Source organism: Antechinus flavipes, chromosome 3 (assembly GCF_016432865.1).
Source record: "Antechinus flavipes isolate AdamAnt ecotype Samford, QLD, Australia chromosome 3, AdamAnt_v2, whole genome shotgun sequence".
NCBI classification, from domain to species: Eukaryota; Metazoa; Chordata; class Mammalia; order Dasyuromorphia; family Dasyuridae; genus Antechinus; species Antechinus flavipes.
Window position 1 is genome coordinate 330321043 of NC_067400.1, and position 20089 is coordinate 330341131.

General features: G+C 35.0%; 1 protein-coding gene across 1 annotated transcript in view; it reads right to left on the reverse strand.

Annotated features, from left to right (window-relative positions):
• The window catches only part of NME9 (NME/NM23 family member 9), a 44954-nt gene that overhangs the window by 17854 nt on the left and 7011 nt on the right, over positions 1–20089 (reverse strand). The window contains exons 2-3 of the mRNA XM_051985615.1: positions 5250–5307; positions 2871–2971 (exon numbers count right to left, since the gene is read on the reverse strand). Of these exons, the coding sequence (XP_051841575.1) occupies positions 2871–2971; positions 5250–5307 (159 nt within the window). The remainder of the gene's footprint in view (positions 1–2870; positions 2972–5249; positions 5308–20089) is intronic.

Consider the following 20089-nt stretch of genomic DNA (forward strand, 5'->3'; position numbering starts at 1 on the left):
AATTTTTCGGCATTGACCCTTGCAAAATCTTCTGTTCCAACTTTTCCCCTCCTTCTCCCCCACTCCCTCCCCTAGATGGCAGGTAGACCAATACATGTTAAATGTGTTAAAGTATATGTTAAATACAATATGTATACATATTTATACAGTTATCTTACTACACAAGAAAAATTGGATTTAGAAATAAAGTAAAAATAACCTGAGAATAAAAACAAAAATGCAAGTGGGCAATAACAGAAGGAGTGGAAATGCTATGTTGTGGTCCACACTCATTTCCTATAGTTCTTTCTCTGGGTGTAACTGGTTCTCTTCACTACTGAGCAATTTGAACTTATTTGGTTCATCTCATTGTTGAAGAGAACCATGTCCATCAGAATTGATCATCATATATTATTGTTGTTCAAATATATTATGATCTCCTCGTTCTGCTCATTTCACTTAGCATCAATTCATGTAAGTCTCTCCAGGACTTTCTGAAATCATCCTGCTGGTCATTTTTTACAGAACAATAATATTCATAACATTCATATACCACGATTTATTCAGCCATTCTCCAATTGATGGGCATCCATTCAATTTCCAGTTTCTAGCCACTACAAAAAGGGCTGCCACAAACATTTTTGCACATATGGATTCCTTTCCCTTCTCTAAGATCTCTTTGGATATAAGCCCAGTAGTAACACTGTTGGATCAAAGGGTATGCACAATTTAATAACTTTTTGAACATAGTTCCAAATTGCTCTCCAGAATGGTTGGATGCATTCACAATTTCACCAACAATGTATCAGTGTCCCAATTTTCCCACATCCCCTCCAAGCTTAATCCTTTTTAGAGGGGACCCTAATTGTCATTGGCTCCTTTCCTAGTCTCCTCTTCCTTTTGGCACCTTTTTCTCTTTGGAGTTTAGCTCATTGTTTGTTTGTTTGTTTTTTCCCTGTCCCATTTTTTATCTAATTTATCTATTTATCTATCATTGGGTTTTTTTGTCCCATTTTTTATCTAATTTATCTAATTATTTCGTTCTTTCCCTCTTTTTTTCTTCTTGGTTAGTCATGAAGATTCCCTCTTCCTTTCCTCCCTTTCAAATTTTCTTTTCATTAGTTATTAAAATTTCATTTTTGTGCTCTTTTCCAAAGAGGATTTCCTCTACTCTTTTTATAAACAAATCTTCCCTGTTTATTCTAGATTTTCATTCTTTGGTTTATGACCCCTATAATTATCTTGTCTTCTGTTTTATGTAATCCTCACAGAATTTCCCAGGTATCTATTTTAGTCTCTCCCTCTAGGCAGTTTCTACCACTCCCTTATAGAGCTTTCCTTGTGGATTCCATTTTTCTTTTTGGCTTACTCACAGAACAGTGACAATTTCTATGTTTAATAAGATTTATACCCTTCTCCTCATTATCTTTTTTCCCCATTTGCCTCAAAATCTCACCCTCCCACCCCAGTCCATGCCTTCCACTCCCTCGGGTGCCAATTGCCCCAAATGCTCCCTTCCTAGCAAAGTAGTAAAATAGTCTTTTCAAGTACAAAAGCCCTCAAGCAGTACCCAGAACAATGTATATCTGGTGTCATGTCCCTTCACAGAACATCTCTCTCCACTTATAGGAGCATTCATCAGTGGAACTCCCTTCCCTCAATCAAAACAAGTTCTTTCATCATTGTCCCCTTGCTATATCCTTGATCCATCTTCTTCACTTCTCTTCATACTCTTCTCTTCCTGAGAGACCAGAGAGATTGTCTTCTCATTGCTAGAACTTAATTTGGCCTGATACATAACACACTCCCTTCTATATCCTTGATATCCTTGCTCTTTTCATGTGTTCTCCCTTTTTGTCATATACTCATACACACACACACACCAACAACATTGATTTAGCTAGAGGTAAGGTGTCACATAATTCTCCACAGTCCCCTTCCACTGTTACTTCCACCTTTACTCTTGTCTCCTTGGATTGATTTAGAAATAAGGATGTTACTCTGCTGTTACTCTGTTATTTCTGTCCCTGGCTGCTACATTGATTTACTTTTCCTGCATTTCTGCTGTCTGTGGTGTTCAGGAAGCAAATAATTTCTTCTGATCTGGTTTTCTTTTTAAGAATGATCCAGATGAATCTTTATTACTAGAAGTCCATCTTTTCTTTTTTTTAATTTATAGATAAGCTCAGATTTGCAGGATTGATTGCCCTGATCTGCATCCTGAGCTTTATTGCTCTTTAAAACACATTGTTTCATTCTGTCTTGGGTTTTCTGGTGTATGTAGAATAATCTTCCATTGTTCAAATTTCCTTTCCTTTGTTTTGAAAGTCTTTCTCCTACTCACTAGGAAAATTTCATATTTCTGAACTGAATTGTAAATGTCTGGGACCTAAACCCTCATCAGTCAGTTTATTCCCATTGCCCCTTACAGATAATATCAAATTAAAGAATAAAAGTAAGGATCCAAGTGAATGTCTTTTTTTTAATGAAATATTATACAAAATCTTAAGCTATTCTAGCAAAAATGCTAGTATGTGTTGTGGTATAGTCTGGCTTTTGCAAGCACTTAAAGAATTTATATGTTCACCTGAGACTATATAGTGTATGAGACACTATAAATACATGTCGCCTGTTCAATGGAGAAAATCCCTTTAAGATTAGGCAAGTGCAGAGCATCCCAGTAACTAAAGGGAGAATCTAGATATGGGCTTTCATAGCATATGGAATTTTGATGGAAGAAACTCCTCTTCCAATAGAATGAATATCAATTTGAAAATAAAATTTTTTAACTTAGTTACATGAGCAAAGGCCTCCTTTTTACACTTCATATCCTTCATTATTTTTTATTTTTCTTACATTGTAATCTTACTTTTCCCAAGATACAATCTTACCGTGGCAAAGTGAAGGTCATCTCCAACTTCAAGTTTTATTTTCCTGAAAAGACTGACCACAGGTTTGCAAGGTCCACACCAGTTTTGGTAGACATCAACCACTATATAGTAAAATATAGCCAAAAGATCATAAACAGACAACAACATGGAATGTCAGCAGCAATATAAGGAAATTATATACTTTATATAATATATAATTATAAAATTACATAAAGGTAGATGTATTTTAATTAACTTATTAAAAGGTATTTAGTGATTATATATGTACATACAAAGAGATATGTATATATAGATGAATATCGATTTATAGATTCCAAATTTCATATGAACAACAATAAAAATACAGATTTCTCTCATTAATTTAAAATTTAAGATATTGAACAAATTTTTTTAAACTAATCTTTATCATAAATTTGATAACCTTCAAAAAACCACAAATCATAAGTCAACTGTGTGAATAGAGGACGGGACTTGGAATCAGAAAGACCAAAATTCAAGTCCTGCCTTAGACTCTTGCTATGTGACCTTGGGCAAATTATTTTACCTCTCTGAACCTGTTTCCTCATCCCTAAAATGAGAGTAAGAAAAGTACTTATCTCACAAGTTACTGTAAAAATCAAATGATTTAACATATAAGAAGCACTTTAGAAACCTTGAAGAATTATAGAAATGATAACTAATATTATTACATAAACACAAACAAGAAAAGGTTTTGAATAAAGTAATAAAAACTATTTGTGGTCTGTTCAAAAACTGTAAAAACTACAAACTATAAAGATTAGTTTAAAAAACTGTAAAATGGACATCTTAATAGTACTTACTCCCAGATTTGTTATAATAACATGAGATAATATCTGTAAAGCACTCAGAACTGTGCTTGACATATAGCTATTGTTCAGTTGTTCAGTCATGTCCGATTCTCAGTGACACATTTGACACATAGTAATTGCTTTAAAATTGTTTCCTTCATCCCTTCTCCTCTCCAGTCTCCATTCCCAACATCTCTATTCTGTGTCATCAAAATTTGATAAATATGCCAAATATGCAAGTTATTGTTGAAAATGAGGTGCAGAAACAATCACAGAACCATATGTATTGTAGTATAGACTACTTTCCAAAATAACATTAATGACAATAAAAACATTTTAGGTCCAATCTTTCAACTATTCCAGTTCCAAATTACCAAATTCATCTAAATTCATTGTTGCCTAGCCCACATCTTTTTATCTTTTCTACAATCAAAACTGAGAAATGTTGCCAAGTGTTCTGCTAACAATAAAGGTGGTTTTTTTTTAAACGCATGCTATATATGCACCCATAGATGCATATATGAAAAATATCCCCAGACAAAATTATATTTATAGTAATCCTGTCAAAAAAGTAAATGAGATTAGTCTGGTATGACCTATTCTTGATTAAGTCATCCTGGCTTATTGTGATTAATGCTTCTTTTTCTATTGTTAAGGTCCCACCAATCATTAATAGAGATCAAATTAAGTCTGATCTTGATATTATGTAAATATTATTGTACAATAATCCTCTGAAAATTAATTATTCACATGATAACTCTATTTTTTTTTTGAAGATTAGGTGTCCCTATCTCATCCAGGTTAGATATGTAGGGGCTCCTCAATGACCTGCTCCCACTATGATTGGCTCATATTCTGATTGTGTTATGAGCCTTGATGTGTTCCTGTCTGGTCCAGTTTGCCCTTCCATAGGTTACCTAGTTCCAGCACCCTGTCTTCTGGAGGGGTCAAATTTTAATGCAGGCTTAGCTCACTGTAGCTTGGAACTTTCATAAGTTCAAGAAATCTAACATCTTTGTACTTGTATGTAGCAGGAATTGCAGTTCTGCTCTATCATACCCAGAAATATCTCTTTATTAAGCATTAAATATGGCTAACTTAAACAACTCAATTCTTAACTTTACAGGGAGTAGAGAGTACTTCAATATTTTAGTAAATCCTTATAGTAATCACAATAGTAGGCTAATTAAAATAGAGAATTTAGAATAATTTTTTTAAAAGTCAATCCAAGTATTGAAGTGAATTCATTTCTTGGCTGATTAAATAGTTGATTAATCCCTAGCCAATCATATGTCATAGGTAGCTAGGTGTTACAGCACATATCTCTGCTAAAAAACTACGAAAATGGTCACAAGGATAAGACACAACTGAAAAACAACTGAATCATATGTTAAATAAGTAACCTATTCTTATGAGGTTTGAGAGAATATTAAATGGCACATACTAAGCCCAACAAGTAATGCTTCAAATATAAGCACTAAATTTTTTGGGAAGGATATAAAATATTAAAAATGTTTAAGTACATATATTAGAAAAAATAAACTTATAAGTTTTTTGGTAAGTTCCTTACCTGTTAATCCTTTGGAGCTGAGCATTTCTTCCCAAAGTTCCTGGTTGTTGATATTGATCTATTTTAACAAAATGAATCAGAAGGGGAAAAAAAACTTTTTCTAATAATGATTTATATAGACTATATTGATATAAAAATCAGAAGGGATAAAATAATGGTATTTTAGATAAAAAGCAGCATAATCATAAAGAAAGAAACTATGTCATCTACAAAAGAATATGTCATGTTAATGAAAATGCATAATATAGTGGTTATAAGCTCAGCTCATGGCATTATTCACAAGCACATACAGAAAAATGGCAGAAAAAATAATTTGCATGATGATTATATTTTCCAAAACAAATCTCAATAGGTAAAACAAAAGTCATTGGACTACAGAAGTTGCTGCTAGCCTTTTATTAAAGTAATAGAAATCATGATAAATATGATAATCTTAGATATGTTAACCTAATTTCCCTATCTTTGAAATAAAGTATAATTGCTTACTAAAATATGAACTTTAATAATAGAAAATTTTATTGTGTTAAGTTTGGGGGTGAAAAATTTCTGAAATCACTAGTGTTTCTAAGAAATATAAGCATATATATCTATGCATATTTTTGTTGTTTAATTGTTTTTCAGTCAAATCCACTCTTCATGACTCATTTGGAGTTTTCTTGGCAAAGATATTGGAATAATTTGCCATTTTCTTTTCCAGCTCATTTAATAGATGAGGAATTGATGAGGCAAATCGGCTTAAGTGACTTACTTGCTCAGGAACACATTGCTAATAAATATCTGAGGCCAGATTTGAACTCATGAAGATGAATTCTCCTATTTCCAAGTCCAGTGCTCTATCCACAGGTCCATCTACTAATGCATGTATGTATATACATGTGTATAATTATAATTATACATAATTATAATATATTGTAATACAATTATTAATATATTGCTTGCACATGTATAATAATAACTAATCACTAACACCCCCAAATATCCTAGATTATATTCATTGCATAGCAAGAAAAATAGTATTGACTGCAATGATATTTTCTTTTAAAATAATGTATACACATTAATCAATAAGCTGGAATATTTTTTACAGATCCAGTCGAGAGACAGAGACAGAGACAGAGACACAGAGAGAGACAGAGACATAGAGAGAGACAGAGACAGAGCAATAGAGACAGAAACAGAGACACAGAGAGAAAGAGACAGAGAAACAGAGACTCAGACAGAGACAGAGACAGCAAGACAAAGAGAGAGTATTGACTACAATGATATTTTTTTTAAAATAATGTATACACATTAATCAATAAGTTAGAAAATTTTTTACAGATCCAGTCGAGAGACAGAGACAGAGACACAAAGAGAGACAGAGACAGAGCAATAGAGACAGAGACAGAGACACACAGAGAAAGAGACAGAGAAACAGAGACTCAGAGACAGAAACAGCAAGACAAAGAGAGAGACAGAGAGATAAAGACAGAAACAGAGAGTGTACACAGAGAAAGGAAGGAAGGAAGGAAAGAAGGAAGAAAGCATTGTGATAAAAATGAAAAGAACATTGAATTAAGAGGCAAGGAATCAAAGTGAAGCTCTTCTTCTGGTGCTCCCTAGTAGCATTATTTTCACTAATCTCTGGATCTTATATATGCTTCTCATATGTAAATGAAGAGGGATTTGACCCAGAATATCTCCAAAACATACTTGAACACTTTGATGGATCAATGATATCTCTCTTGGAGGAGAGCCTTCAGGCCAGCATTTTACTCTCCTCAAATACTTTTTTAGTTAACAAATAATGAGCATAGTGGGACCCTTATTTTCTGTACTTTTTAATCAATATCATCCCTGTAATGATGTAGTCTGCTGTAGAATATTGTTTGTGAAAGCCCAACTGTTTCTTTCTTATTATATCTTTCTCAAGTATATCATTAATGTATGTCAATATTATTTTCATTTTGCATTCTTTTCTACATAGCTTTCTTTGCAAGATATCCATCCATACTTCTTCTAGTTTAAGGTATAACAATATTGTTTCTAGCATTTTTCCTGCTTAAATGCTATCCTGGTATTGGTGGAATTTTTCAGGGCAGTTTCTGTTATTCAATAGCACTGGGTTAGATCTGTATCCAAATCTTTTTACACTTTAATGAGATAGGCTAAAATAATAAAACCATACATTTACATAGTATATCTTTTTTTTTCAAGATACTTGATTCCTACTCTAAAATTTTGTAAGGTAGGTAGAACTAGGACTGTTCTTATTTTATGGAATGTAACCTAGGTCTCAAACTTAGATCATTTACATAAAATTCCCCTTTTTAGTAGAGAGAATGATTGGATGCTGAATGCCCATGTGGGAAATGGAGTTGGCTGTAGAACTTTTAAGAGAAAAAATTCTTCTTCTTTATTGATCCAGAGAGGATACCTGGATCCATGCTCTCTTTAGGGAAAGACACATGAATAAATAAAAGAAATTTTGGAAGATAGACATGTTAGGGAGTCAGTTTTCCCCGTTATGTTTGCCTTTTAAAGTCTATTCTTTTTCTCCACCAGAGAGCCTAGAATTGGGTATTCATCTCTTTAAGTAGGAAAGAAGTAGGTCTCCTCTTCACATTTCTAGAATAAACTTTTCCCTCGCACACAAAGTCATCCAGTTATCATTCTCTTCACTCGTGAGGAGAATCCTATTCAAATGATTCAGGCTTGAGACCTTGGTGTGCTTATAAGGAAGAAGTAGCACCAAAAAAAGCCTATAGCAGAATCACATTTCTATACTCTCCAACAGACTATGCTGCCTCCTGCTAGGGTAAAGAAGAAAGATTAGAAAAATAAAAAAGAAGCACTAGATAAAAACTAAACTTCATTAGGATGTACCACAAGAGAATAAAGCCATTCTGTTTTAAATATGTTATGTATAGATCTGGTAGTAAGTGGTAGAGAGGGAGGATTTGATACCAAACGAGAATCTTTTGATATTCCTTAACCCTCTACTAAGAAGCAATTACCATTTGCTAAGAACAGTAACATCAATATGATTTAAATTCTGTTAATGAAATGTCCACTAAAAGAAGCATAGATATTTTTTTTTAAGGAAAGCAATACTTCAATTCAACAAGCTGGAATATTTTCCACAAATCCAGTCAAGAGAGAAACAAAGACAGCGAGACAGAGAAAAAAAAGACAGAGACATAAATAGAGACAGACAGAAACAAAGAACAACTATAGAACAGAGACAGACAGGGACAGACGGGACAGAGAGTGACAAAAGAAAGAAGGAAGTAAGGAAGAAGAGAGGGAGGGAGGGAAGAAGAGAGGAAGGGAAGAAGGAAGAAAGGATATAAATACATATATTTTGATGACATGCGCAAAGTTTAAAGCAGTAAATTCACTGGAATATAAATGGCTTTTTTAAAGTTAAATTAACTTATATTTTTAATATTGGAAACTATTTCTTTGTGTGTAGATTTTCATTTTTGATACCTCATGAATTTTATATTCTTATTTTGCTCATTTTTATTGCACATTTTAAAATGAAGTTTTTTCCCTTGTATAATTCCTATACAGTCACTGGATTCAATGGGCTATTCTGCTTCTTCTAAGACCTCTCTCCTAAGGATCCAAAACTTCAATCCAGCCAAGTTGAGATCCAGCAGTGTGGTACTTTCTACAGGATTCTTATCTCTATCATTTCCATTGTTTTTTTTTTAATTTTTTTATTTAATAATTACATTATATTGACACTCGTTTCTGTTCCGATTTTTTCCCCCTCCCTCCCTCCACCCCCTCCCCTAGATGGCAAGCAGTCCTTTATATGTTGGATATGTTGCAGTATATCCTAGATACAATATATGTTTGCAGAACCGAACCGTTCTCTTGTTGCGTAGGGAGAATTGGATTCAGAAGGTATAAATAATCCGGGAAGAAAAACAAAAATGCAGATAGTTTACATTCGTTTCCCAGTGTTCTTTCTTTGGGTGTAGCTGCTTTTGTCCGTCATTTATCAATTGAAACTCAGGTCTCTTTGTCAAAGAAATCCACTTCCATCAAAATATGTCCTCATACAATATCGTTGTCGAAGTGTATAATGATCTCCTGGTTCTGCTCATTTCACTTAGCATCAGTTCATGTAAGTCTCGCCAGTCCTCTCTGTATTCATCCTGCTGGTCATTTCTTACAGAACAATAATATTCCATAACATTCATATACCACAATTTACCCAGCCATTCTCCAATTGATGGGCATCCATTCATTTTCCAGTTTCTAGCCACTACAAACAGGGCTGCTACAAACTTTTTGGCACATACAGGTCCCTTTCCCTTCTTTAGTATTTCTTTGGGATATAAGCCCAATAGAAACACTGCTGGATCAAAGGGTATGCACAATTTGATAATTTTTTGGGCATAATTCCAGATTGCTTTCCAGAATGGTTGGATTCGTTCACAACTCCACCAACAATGCATTAGTGTCCCAGTTTTCCCGCATCCCCTCCAACATTCATCATTATTTTTTCCTGTCATCTTAGCCAATCTGACAGGTGTGTAGTGGTATCTCAGAGTTGTCTTAATTTGCATTTCCCTGATCAATAATGATTTGGAACACTCTTTCATATGAGTGGTAATAGTTTCAATCTCATCCTCTGAAAATTGTCTGTTCATATCCTTTGACCATTTATCAATTGGAGAATGGCTTGATTTCTTATAAATTTGAGTCAGTTCTCTATATATTTTGGAAATGAGGCCTTTATCAGAACCTTTAACTGTGAAAATGTTTTCCCAGGTTGTTGCTTCCCTTCTAATCTTGTTTGCATTAGTTTTATTTGTACAAAAGCTTTTTAATTTGATGTAATTGAAATTTTCTATTCTGTGATCAGTAATGGTTTCTAGTTCATCTTTGGTCACAAATTTTTTTCTCCTCCACAAGTCTGAGAGATAAACTATTCTATGTTCCTCTAATTTATTTATAGTCTCGTTCTTTATGCCTAGGTCATAGACCCATTTTGATCTTATCTTGGTATATGGTGTTAAGTGTGGGTCCATGCCTAATTTCTGCCATACTAATTTCCAATTATCCCAGCAGTTTTTATCAAATAATGAATTCTTTTCCCAGAAGTTAGGGGCTTTGGGTGTGTCAAACACTAGATTGCTATAATTGACTATTCTGTCTTGTGAGCCTAGCCTTTTCCACTGATCCACTAATCTATTTCTTAGCCAATACCAAATGGTTTTGGTGACTGCTGCTTTATAATATAATTTTAGATCAGGTACAGCTAGGCCACCTTCATTTGATTTTTTTTTCATTAATTCCCTTGAGATTCTCGACTTTTTATTGTTCCATATGAATTTTGTTGTTATTTTTTCTAGATCAATAAAATATTTTCTTGGAAGTCTGATTGGTATAGCACTAAATAAATAGATTAGTTTAGGGAGTATTGTCATCTTTATTATGTTCGCTCGGCCGATCCAAGAGCACTTAATATTTTTCCAATTATTTAAGTCTGACTTTATTTGTGTGGAGACTTTTTTATAATTTTGCTCATATAATTCCTGACTTTCCTTTGGTAGATAGATTCCCAAATATTTTATGGTATCAACAGTTATTCTGAATGGAATTTCTCTTTGTATCTCTTGCTGTTGGGTTTTGTTGGTGATGTATAAAAATGCTGAGGATTTATGGGGATTTATTTTGTAGCCAGCTACTTTGCTAAAATTATGAATTATTTCCAATAGCTTTTTGGTAGAATCTCTGGGGTTCTCTAGGTATACCATCATATCATCTGCAAAGAGTGATAGTTTGGTTTCCTCATTGCCTACTCTAATTCCTTTTATATCTTTCTCGACTCTTATTGCCGAGGCTAGTGTTTCTAATACGATATTAAATAATAATGGTGATAGTGGGCAACCTTGCTTCACTCCAGATCTTACTGGGAAAGGTTCCAGTTTTTCCCCATTGCATATGATGCTTACTGATGGTTTTAAATATATGCTCCTGACTATTTTAAGGAAAAGTCCATTTATTCCTATGCTCTCAAGTGTTTTTATTAGGAATGGATGTTGGATTTTATCAAATGCTTTTTCTGCATCTATTGAGATGATCATGTGGTTTTTGTTTGTTTGGTTATTGATATAGTCAATTATGCTAATAGTTTTCCTAATATTGAACCAGCCCTGCATTCCTGGTATAAATCCTACTTGGTCATAGTGTATTATCCTGGTGACAATTTTCTGTAATCTTTTTGCTAATATTTTATTTAAGATTTTAGCATCAATATTCATTAGGGAGATTGGTCTATAATTTTCTTTCTCTGTTTTCAGCCTACCTGGTTTAGGTATCAGTACCATATCTGTGTCATAAAAGGAGTTTGGTAGGACTCCTTCAATCCCTATTTTTTCAAATAGTTTATATAACATTGGAGTTAATTGTTCTTTAAATGTTTGGTAGAATTCACATGTAAATCCATCTGGTCCTGGGGATTTTTTCTTAGGGAGTTGATTGATAGTTTGTTCTATTTCTTTTTCTGAGATGGGACTGTTTAGGATATTTACTTCTTCCTCTGTTAGTTTGGGCAAGCTGTATTTTTGGAGGTATTTTTCTATTTCATTTAAGTTGTCGAATTTATTGGCATAAAGTTGGGCAAAGTAACTCCTAATTATTGCTCTAATTTCCTCTTCGTTAGTGGTGAGTTCTCCCTTTTCATTTTTAAGACTAACAATTTGATTTTCCTCTTTCCTTTTTTTAATCAGATTTACTAAGGGTTTGTCTATTTTGTTGGTTTTTTCATAGAACCAACTCTTAGTTTTATTAATCAATTCAATAGTTTTTTTACTTTCAATTTTATTGATCTCACCTTTTACTTTTAGAATTTCAAGTTTAGTGTTTGACTGGGGGTTTTTAATTTGTTCCTTTTCTAGCATTTTTAATTGCAAACCCAATTCATTGACCTTCTCTTTCTCTATTTTATACAAATAGGCCTCTAGAGATATGAAATTTCCCCTTATTACCGCTTTGGCTGCATCCCATACATTTTGGTATGATGTCTCATTATTATCGTTTTCTTGGGTGAAGTTATTAATTATGTCTATGATTTGCTGTTTCACCCAATCATTCTTTAGTATGAGATTATTTAGTTTCCAATTATTTTTTGGTCTACTTCCCCCTGCTTTTTTGTTGAATGTAATTTTCATTGCATCGTGGTCTGAAAAGGATGCATTTACTATTTCTGCCTTACTACATTTGAGTTTGAGGTTTTTATGTCCTAATATATGGTCAATTTTTGTATAGGTTCCATGAACTGCTGAAAAGAAAGTGTATTCCTTTCTGTCTCCATTACATTTTCTCCAGAGATCTATCATATCTAACTTTTCTAGTATTCTATTTACCTCTTTGACTTCTTTCTTATTTATTTTGTGGTTTGATTTATCTAATTCTGAGAGTGCAAGGTTAAGATCTCCCACTATTATAGTTTTACTGTCTATTTCTTCTTGCAGCTCTCTTAGTTTCTCTTTTAAGAATTTAGATGCTACCCCACTTGGTGCATATATGTTTAATATAGATAGTGCTTCATTATCCATGCTACCCTTTAGCAAGATATAGTGTCCTTCCTTATCTCTTTTAATTAGGTCAATTTTTGCTTTAGCTTGATCTGAGATCAGGATGGCTACCCCTGCTTTTTTGACTTCACCTGAAGCATAGTAGATTTTGCTCCAACCTTTTACCTTTAACCTGCATGTATCTCCCCGCTTCAGGTGTGTTTCCTGTAAACAACATATTGTAGGATTCTGGCTTTTAATCCATTCTGCTAACCGCTTCCTCTTTATGGGGGAGTTTACCCCGTTCACGTTTATGGTTAGAATGACCAATTCTGTATTACTTGCCATCTTGTTAACCCCGGTTTATGCTTTCCTCCCTTCTTTCCCCTTTCCCCCCTTCCAAGTATTAAGCTTGTGAGCACCCTTGCTTCTCACAGCCCTCCCTTTTTAGTGTCCCTCCCCCTGCCTTAGAGTTCCTCCCCCTATCTTACCCCTTTCCCTCCCAGTTCCCGTATTCCCTTCCGCTTAGCTTATTCCTTCCCTTTCCACTTTTCCCTTCTCACTTTTCAATGAGATGGGAGAAGTTTCACCATAGATTGAATATGTCTTAAGATTTTTCACTTAAAGCCAATTCTGAAGGCAGTAAGATACCCACTATATTCATCCCCCTCCATTCTTTCTCTCAGATATAATAGGTTTCCTATGCCTCTTCATGAGATGTACTACCCCCACTTTACCCTTTTTCTGGTACAATGTCCTTTCCACATCAATTTCTAGAACAAGGTATACATGTATTCTTTATACATCTATATAGTCAAAATATAGTTCCCAAGATTAATCTTTACCTTTTTAGATTTCTCTTGAGTTCTATATTTGTAGATCAAACTTTTTGTTAAGTTCTGGTTTTTTCATCAGAAATAGATGAAATTCGCTTACTTCGTTGAATGTCCATCTTCTTCCCTGGAAAAAGATGCTCATTCTCGCTGGGTAAGTTATTTTTGGTTGCATACCAAGTTCCTTAGCCTTTCGGAATATCATATTCCAGGCCCTTCGATCTTTTAATGTGGATGCTGCCAGATCCTGGGTGATCCTTATTGTGGCTCCTTGATACTTGAATTGGGTTTTTCTAGCCGCTTGCAATATTTTTTCTTTCATCTGAGGGTTCTGGCATTTGGCCACTATATTCCTTGGTGTTTTGATTTTAGGATCCCTTTCAGTGGGTGATCGATGAATCCTTTCAATGTTTATTTTTTCCTCTGTTCCTATGACTTCTGGGCAGTTCTCTTTGATAATTTCCTGGAAGACAGTGTCCAGGCTCTTTTTTTCATCATGTTTTTCTGGGAGTCCAATGATTCTCAGATTGTCTCTCCTGGATCTGTTTTCCAGGTCTGTTGTCTTCCCTAGAAGGTATTTCACATTTTTCTCCATTGTTTGATTTTTTTGGATTTGCTTGACTGATTCTTCTTGTCTCCTCGAGTCATTCAATTCCACTTGTTCAATTCTGATTTTCAGTGAAGTATTCTCTTCACTCACTTTTTTAAAATCTTTCTCTAATTGTCCAATTGAGTTCTTTTGTTCTGTGGAATTTTTTTCCATTTCGCCAATTTTGTTTTTTAGAGAGCTGTTTTCTGTTTCCAGTTCACTAATCCTATTTTTCAAGGATTTTACTTCTTTATCCACTCTCTCTTTAACTTTCTCCAGGCTCTTTTGCCAAGCCTCCCTCTCCTTTTCCCAAGCCTCACTCTGCTTTCCCCATTTTTCTTCTAGCTCCCTTGTGAGAGCCTTTTTAATCACTTCTATGAGGTTCATCTGTGCTGAGGAACAGATGATCTCCTCCTTTGGGGAATCACCTGGGGACTGCCTGTTTTTAGTCTCCTCAGGATTTAGAGTCTGCTCTCTATCTGTGTAGAAGCTGTCAAGGGTTAAAGTCCTCTTCAGCTTCTTGCTCATTCTGTCTATTAATCAGAGACAAACTACCAAAGAAAAACAGAAAAAACTGGAGTCTTTCTTTGGGGGGGGGGGCTGGGTGTGTTATCGAGCTTCCTCTACAGACTGCAGGGGGCAGCAGTGAGGCACTAGCAGGACTGTGCTGCGCCTGCGCTCTGAGATCCCATAGCGTGCTGAGTCACTGAGGGGGGGAAAGGGGGGGGCAGCCAGGTCCTGAGAGACTCCAGCTGTTTGGGGTTGTATTCTTCAGCCCCGGTGTTTTTAGCTTCTCTGCTGGGCTGCTGACTTGCTGCAGGTTCCAAACCTGTAGCGAAGCTCTCCCCGCAGAGACGGCTGCGATCACTCTCCACCCCCTCTCCAGTCTGCTCCCGTGCTCTCACTGCTGCTGCCCGCCGCCTGCGCCCGATCTAAAACCGCCCCAGCCCTCCAGTAAAGACAGACCTTTCTTGGCGGATCTCAAGGATGGCTTCTCTTGGTAACTATTTGTGGGTTTTTTTCAGTCAAGCATTGATTCAGAGGCTTGTAATGAAGTGGATAGTGAGAGAAAGCGCGGAGCTTATGCAACTGTGAGCCTCCTCTCCGCCATCTTAACCGGAAGTCCATCATTTCCATTGTTTTTCTGCATTCCCCAAACCCTGAGGTCTTGCTGAGGAAAACTATAGGTTTCCCCTTCGTTTCTCCTGAAAGTAACATATGACCCATTTGGGTGTTTTCTAAAGAGTTATAAAAGCAGTGAACTTAAGGATACAACTATAGTATAAGCATGAAGATGTGGAGGTTTACAAAATGCATAATTTTTGTCTTTAATCCAGGAATTCTTTACTGTTTATGTCAAAGACCCCTTTGGGGATCAGGTAAAATGCATGGATCTCTTCTCAGAATGTTTTATCCTATATTAATTTTATATTTAGCTTATTCTGTATTTATTCTATGCTTATTTTAAAAAATAAACTACATAGGATTCCACAAGAAAATAAAATTTGAATAATTAAGAAAATGTATGTTTTTTTATACACATATAAACACACACACACACACACACACACACACACCCAAGCTCGTACACTCCCCAGATGAGAATTTTTGTTGTAGTCAGTATACTAAAGCACTGGGTGTAGGGGAACAAAGCCTACTCTTCTTAGGTCTCTCTTTCTTCTCCTGATAGATCTTGATCTTGATGTTAGCACACTTCTAACCTTGCTGTAGATTGTCCAGTCAGGCTGTTTTAACAAGGCCTTAAGTTTATTTCTCCAGACTTCATCTATGAGTTTCAATTCTTAGAACTGAATGGGAATTTTAAACTTCTCAAGTTAGCTATTTCTCAGAAATTTCTCCATCAACATACTCATCCTGGTCTACCTCTTACTACAGATGAAAAAAAAAAAAAACTTCTCTAAATGGGTCCCAAACTTATCTTCTCTCAAATTTCAGGTTTTGTTGCTCCTTCATTCTTTTTTCTGAATATTCCCATGGCTTAACATCCCCCAGTTTTTTTTTTTTAATTTTCATTAGTATTTTATTTTCCAAATATATGTAAAGATAGTTTTCAATATTCATTTTTGGAAGACTTTGCGTTTTAAATTTTTCTTTTCTCCCTTACCTTCCCCCAAGACAGTGAGTAATCTGATATAGCTTAAATATGTGCAATTCTTTTTAACATATTTCCATATTTGTCACATAGTGTAAGAAAAATCAGACCTAAAAGGAAAAAAAACCATAAGAAATAAAAAAAATGAAAATACTATGCTTTGATCCATATTCATTCACCATAGTTCTCTCTCTGGATGTGGTTGTCACTTTCTATCACAGGTCTTGGAATTGCCTTGAATGTTCTCACTGATCATCACATAATCTTATTGCTGTATACAATGTTCTCTTCGTTCTAAGCATAGGTTCATGTCAGTCTCTCTTGGCTTTTTTAAAATCACCTTGCTCATCATTTCTTTTTTTTTTTTTCCTGAGGCAATTGGGGTTAAGTGACTTGCCCAGGGTCACACAGCTAGGAAGTGAGGTCGGATTTGAACTCAGGTCCTCCTGACTTCAGGGCTGGTGCTTCAACCACTGTGCCACCTAGCTGCCCCTCATCATTTCTTATAGAACAATGATATTCCATTATATTCATATGCTATGATTATTCAGCTATTCCCCAATTGATGGGCATCCACTTGATTTCTAGTTTCTTGCTACTACAAAAAATGGTCTGCTACAAACATTTTTGCACATGTGGGTCCTTTTCCCTCTTTTATGATATCTTTGGGATACAGACCTAGTAATGACACTACTGGATCAAAAGTTATACATAGTTTTATAGCCCTTTTTTGCATAGTTCCAAATTGCTCTCCAGAATAATTGGATCTGAATGTTTGTTGTTTTATCTTATCGCAGTTTCTTTTCTTAAGCTAATCTATCTAAAGTCAATATTTCAATATAATTCGTTTTCTTTGTAGTCTTAAGTATTTCACTTTATATATTTAAAAGCATTAAGTTTTTAAGAAGTTCTAAAGTTTCACCTAACTGCCAAAAGAGTCCATGACACACACACAAAAGTCAAGAATCCCTGTCTTAAAGGGTTGCCTATGGTGATTAAATGATTTTCCCAAGGTCACTCAGCCAAAGAATGCCAGAGCAAGATTTGAACCCAAACTTTCCTGGCTCTGAGGCTTATTCTCTCTATATCCATTATACCACACTGCCCTTCTATTAACTTGTATAATAATTTGCATCTAGATGCCATGTTTCCTGGAAGGTATGGAACATACCTTGCTTCTACATAAGTTAATAAATATCAAATTGAATTACACTTCCTCTTCCTACATTCCCAGGTTTTCTGAGTAGAGTCTGATTCACTACAGATATCTTGGAGCCAGAGTCCCCAGACTGCTCAGTGAATAATCTACTATATATCCCATTTTAGACTAAATTATTCTTCCAATCTCATGACACAGGTATTTATTCCCATTCAATACAATCCTATGTAACTGAGGTCACAAATATGCATTGTAGCCATGATCTTCTCCCTCCTACAAGAACGTTAAACTGTGCTCTCTTGAAAGCTTTTGTGGTTGTGTCATTTCAGTCCTGTCCAACTCCATGATCCCATCTGGGATTTTCTTAGCAAAGGTACTAGAGGCTTTTATAGTAGTTGAGTTAAAAAGTGATGTAGGCCTGGACTAGAGTAGTGTTCATGTGAATGAAGAAAAGGAGGTGAATGTCATGAAAATAGAATTAATAAGGCCTGGCAACTCATTGGATACAGAAAAGTATGCTCATCTAAATAGCTAGGGGACCAAAAGCTGAAAAGAAGAAATGCAGACTAAGAGAAAGCAATAGAGCAAGGGAGTGCCCAGCTGGAAAGAGAGTCTGCAACAGACATTGGACTGTCTCTAGGATAATCAGGTTATCCAGCAAGGATATGACTACTTGGTACCCTGAGTCTTGGTAAGAATTATTAATAAACTTCTGGAGGATGGGAGAAAAGGAAACAGCATTCCCTGTAAGTTGGGCTATGACTCTTCCCTTATTAACTTGTTAGCTAAGAAGTTTCAAGTTATTTATATGTCTTTTAATAAATATGTTCTATGTTTAAATGTTTATTGTCAGCCTGATGCTTTTAGGTGAACTAAAGATCCCTAATGAATAGCTAGATATGAAACAAATTCAGAAGTTCCCAGTTCCTCAAGAGCAAGCTAAACTCTGAAGATTGAACCTGCCTATTTGACTCATCAAAATTTATTGCTTTGTTCCTTGGAAGAATTATATGAATTGTTACAAACTGAAATGAGAGGAACGAGGAGATCACTGTTCACAGCAAAAGGAGCCACAGTTAGGATTACCCAAGACCTAGGAGCTTCCACTTTAAAAGGATCAAAGGGCATGGAATATGATATTCTGAAAGGCAAAGGAATTTGAATTGCAGCCAAGATTCAACTATCCAGCCAAAGTGAACTTTGCCTTTCAGGGGAAAAGATTGATATTCAATGAAACAGGTGAATTTCATTTATTTTTGATGAAAAGACCAGGGCTGAATAGAAAATCTGATCTTCAAATGCAGAACTCAAGAAACATTAAAAGGTAAAAGAAGAAAGAAAAAAAACTTTCTTTTAAAAGTTAAAAAGCGTATATCCTTATATGGGAAGGTGATATGTTTAATTCTTGAGAGCAGTGTCTCTGTTATGAGTATATTTAGAAGATGTACATATAATCTGATTTTATTGTGATGATATAAAAAAGAAACTAGAGGAGGAAAGGTGATCATACTGGAAGAAGAGAAAAATGGAGTTAAAAATGGGGTCATGTAGAGGCAAAAAAGACCTCTTACAATTGAGGTAAAGAAGGGAGAGGAATGAGCATTGTGTGAATCATTTAGCTTCACAGAGAAGCTTGTATTACCCTATGGGGAAGTAGTAAGGAAAAGGGGAAAAGAAAATGGGAGGATAATAGAAAGGAGAGCAGAAGTAGGAGGGGAAAGGTATGAGAAAGGAGGAAGGGCTGTAGAAGGGGAAAACTGTTTGAGGGAGGAGGTGGTCAGAAGCAAAATACTGGGGAAGAGAGAAAGGAGAATAGGAAAGAGAAAAGTATAACGGGGGAAACAAGATGGCAGGAAATACAGTTAGTAATTTTAATTGTGAATGTGAATGGGATGAACTCTTCCATAAAATGGAAGCGGATGGTAGACTGGATTAAAAGACAGAATCCTACAATTTGTTGTTTACAAGAAACACTTTTCAAGCAGAGTGATACATTCAAAGTAAAGATAAAATACTGGAGCAGAATCTATTATGCTTCAGCTGAAGTAAAAGCAAAGGTAGTAATCCTGATCTCATGTCAAGCAAAAGCAAAAATAGATTTAAGTAAAAGAGATAAGGAAGGAAAACTACATCCTACTTAAAGGTACCATAGATAATGAAGTAATATCAATTCTAAAATATATGTACCAAATGGTATAGCATCCAAATTCCTCAAGGAGAAGTTGAGAGCTACAAGAAGAATTAGACAGCAAAATGATATATGTTTTAGGGATCTCAACCTTGCTCTCTCAGAACTAGATAAATTGAGCCACAAAAATAAATAAGAAAGAAGTTAAGGAGGTAAATAGAATTCTAGAAAAGTTGGCTATGATAGACCTTTGGAGAAAATTGAATGGAGACAAAAAAGAATATACCTTTTTCTTGTCAATACATGGAACTTATATATAAAAAATAGCCATGTATTAGGGCATAAAAACCTCAAAATATAATGCAGAAAGGAAGAAATAGTAAGTACACTTTTTTTCAGATTCACAATGCAATAAAAGGCCAGGGGAGGAAAGACCAAAAATTATTTGGAAATTAAATAATCTAATCCTAAGGAATGAGGATTTGAAACAACAAATCATAG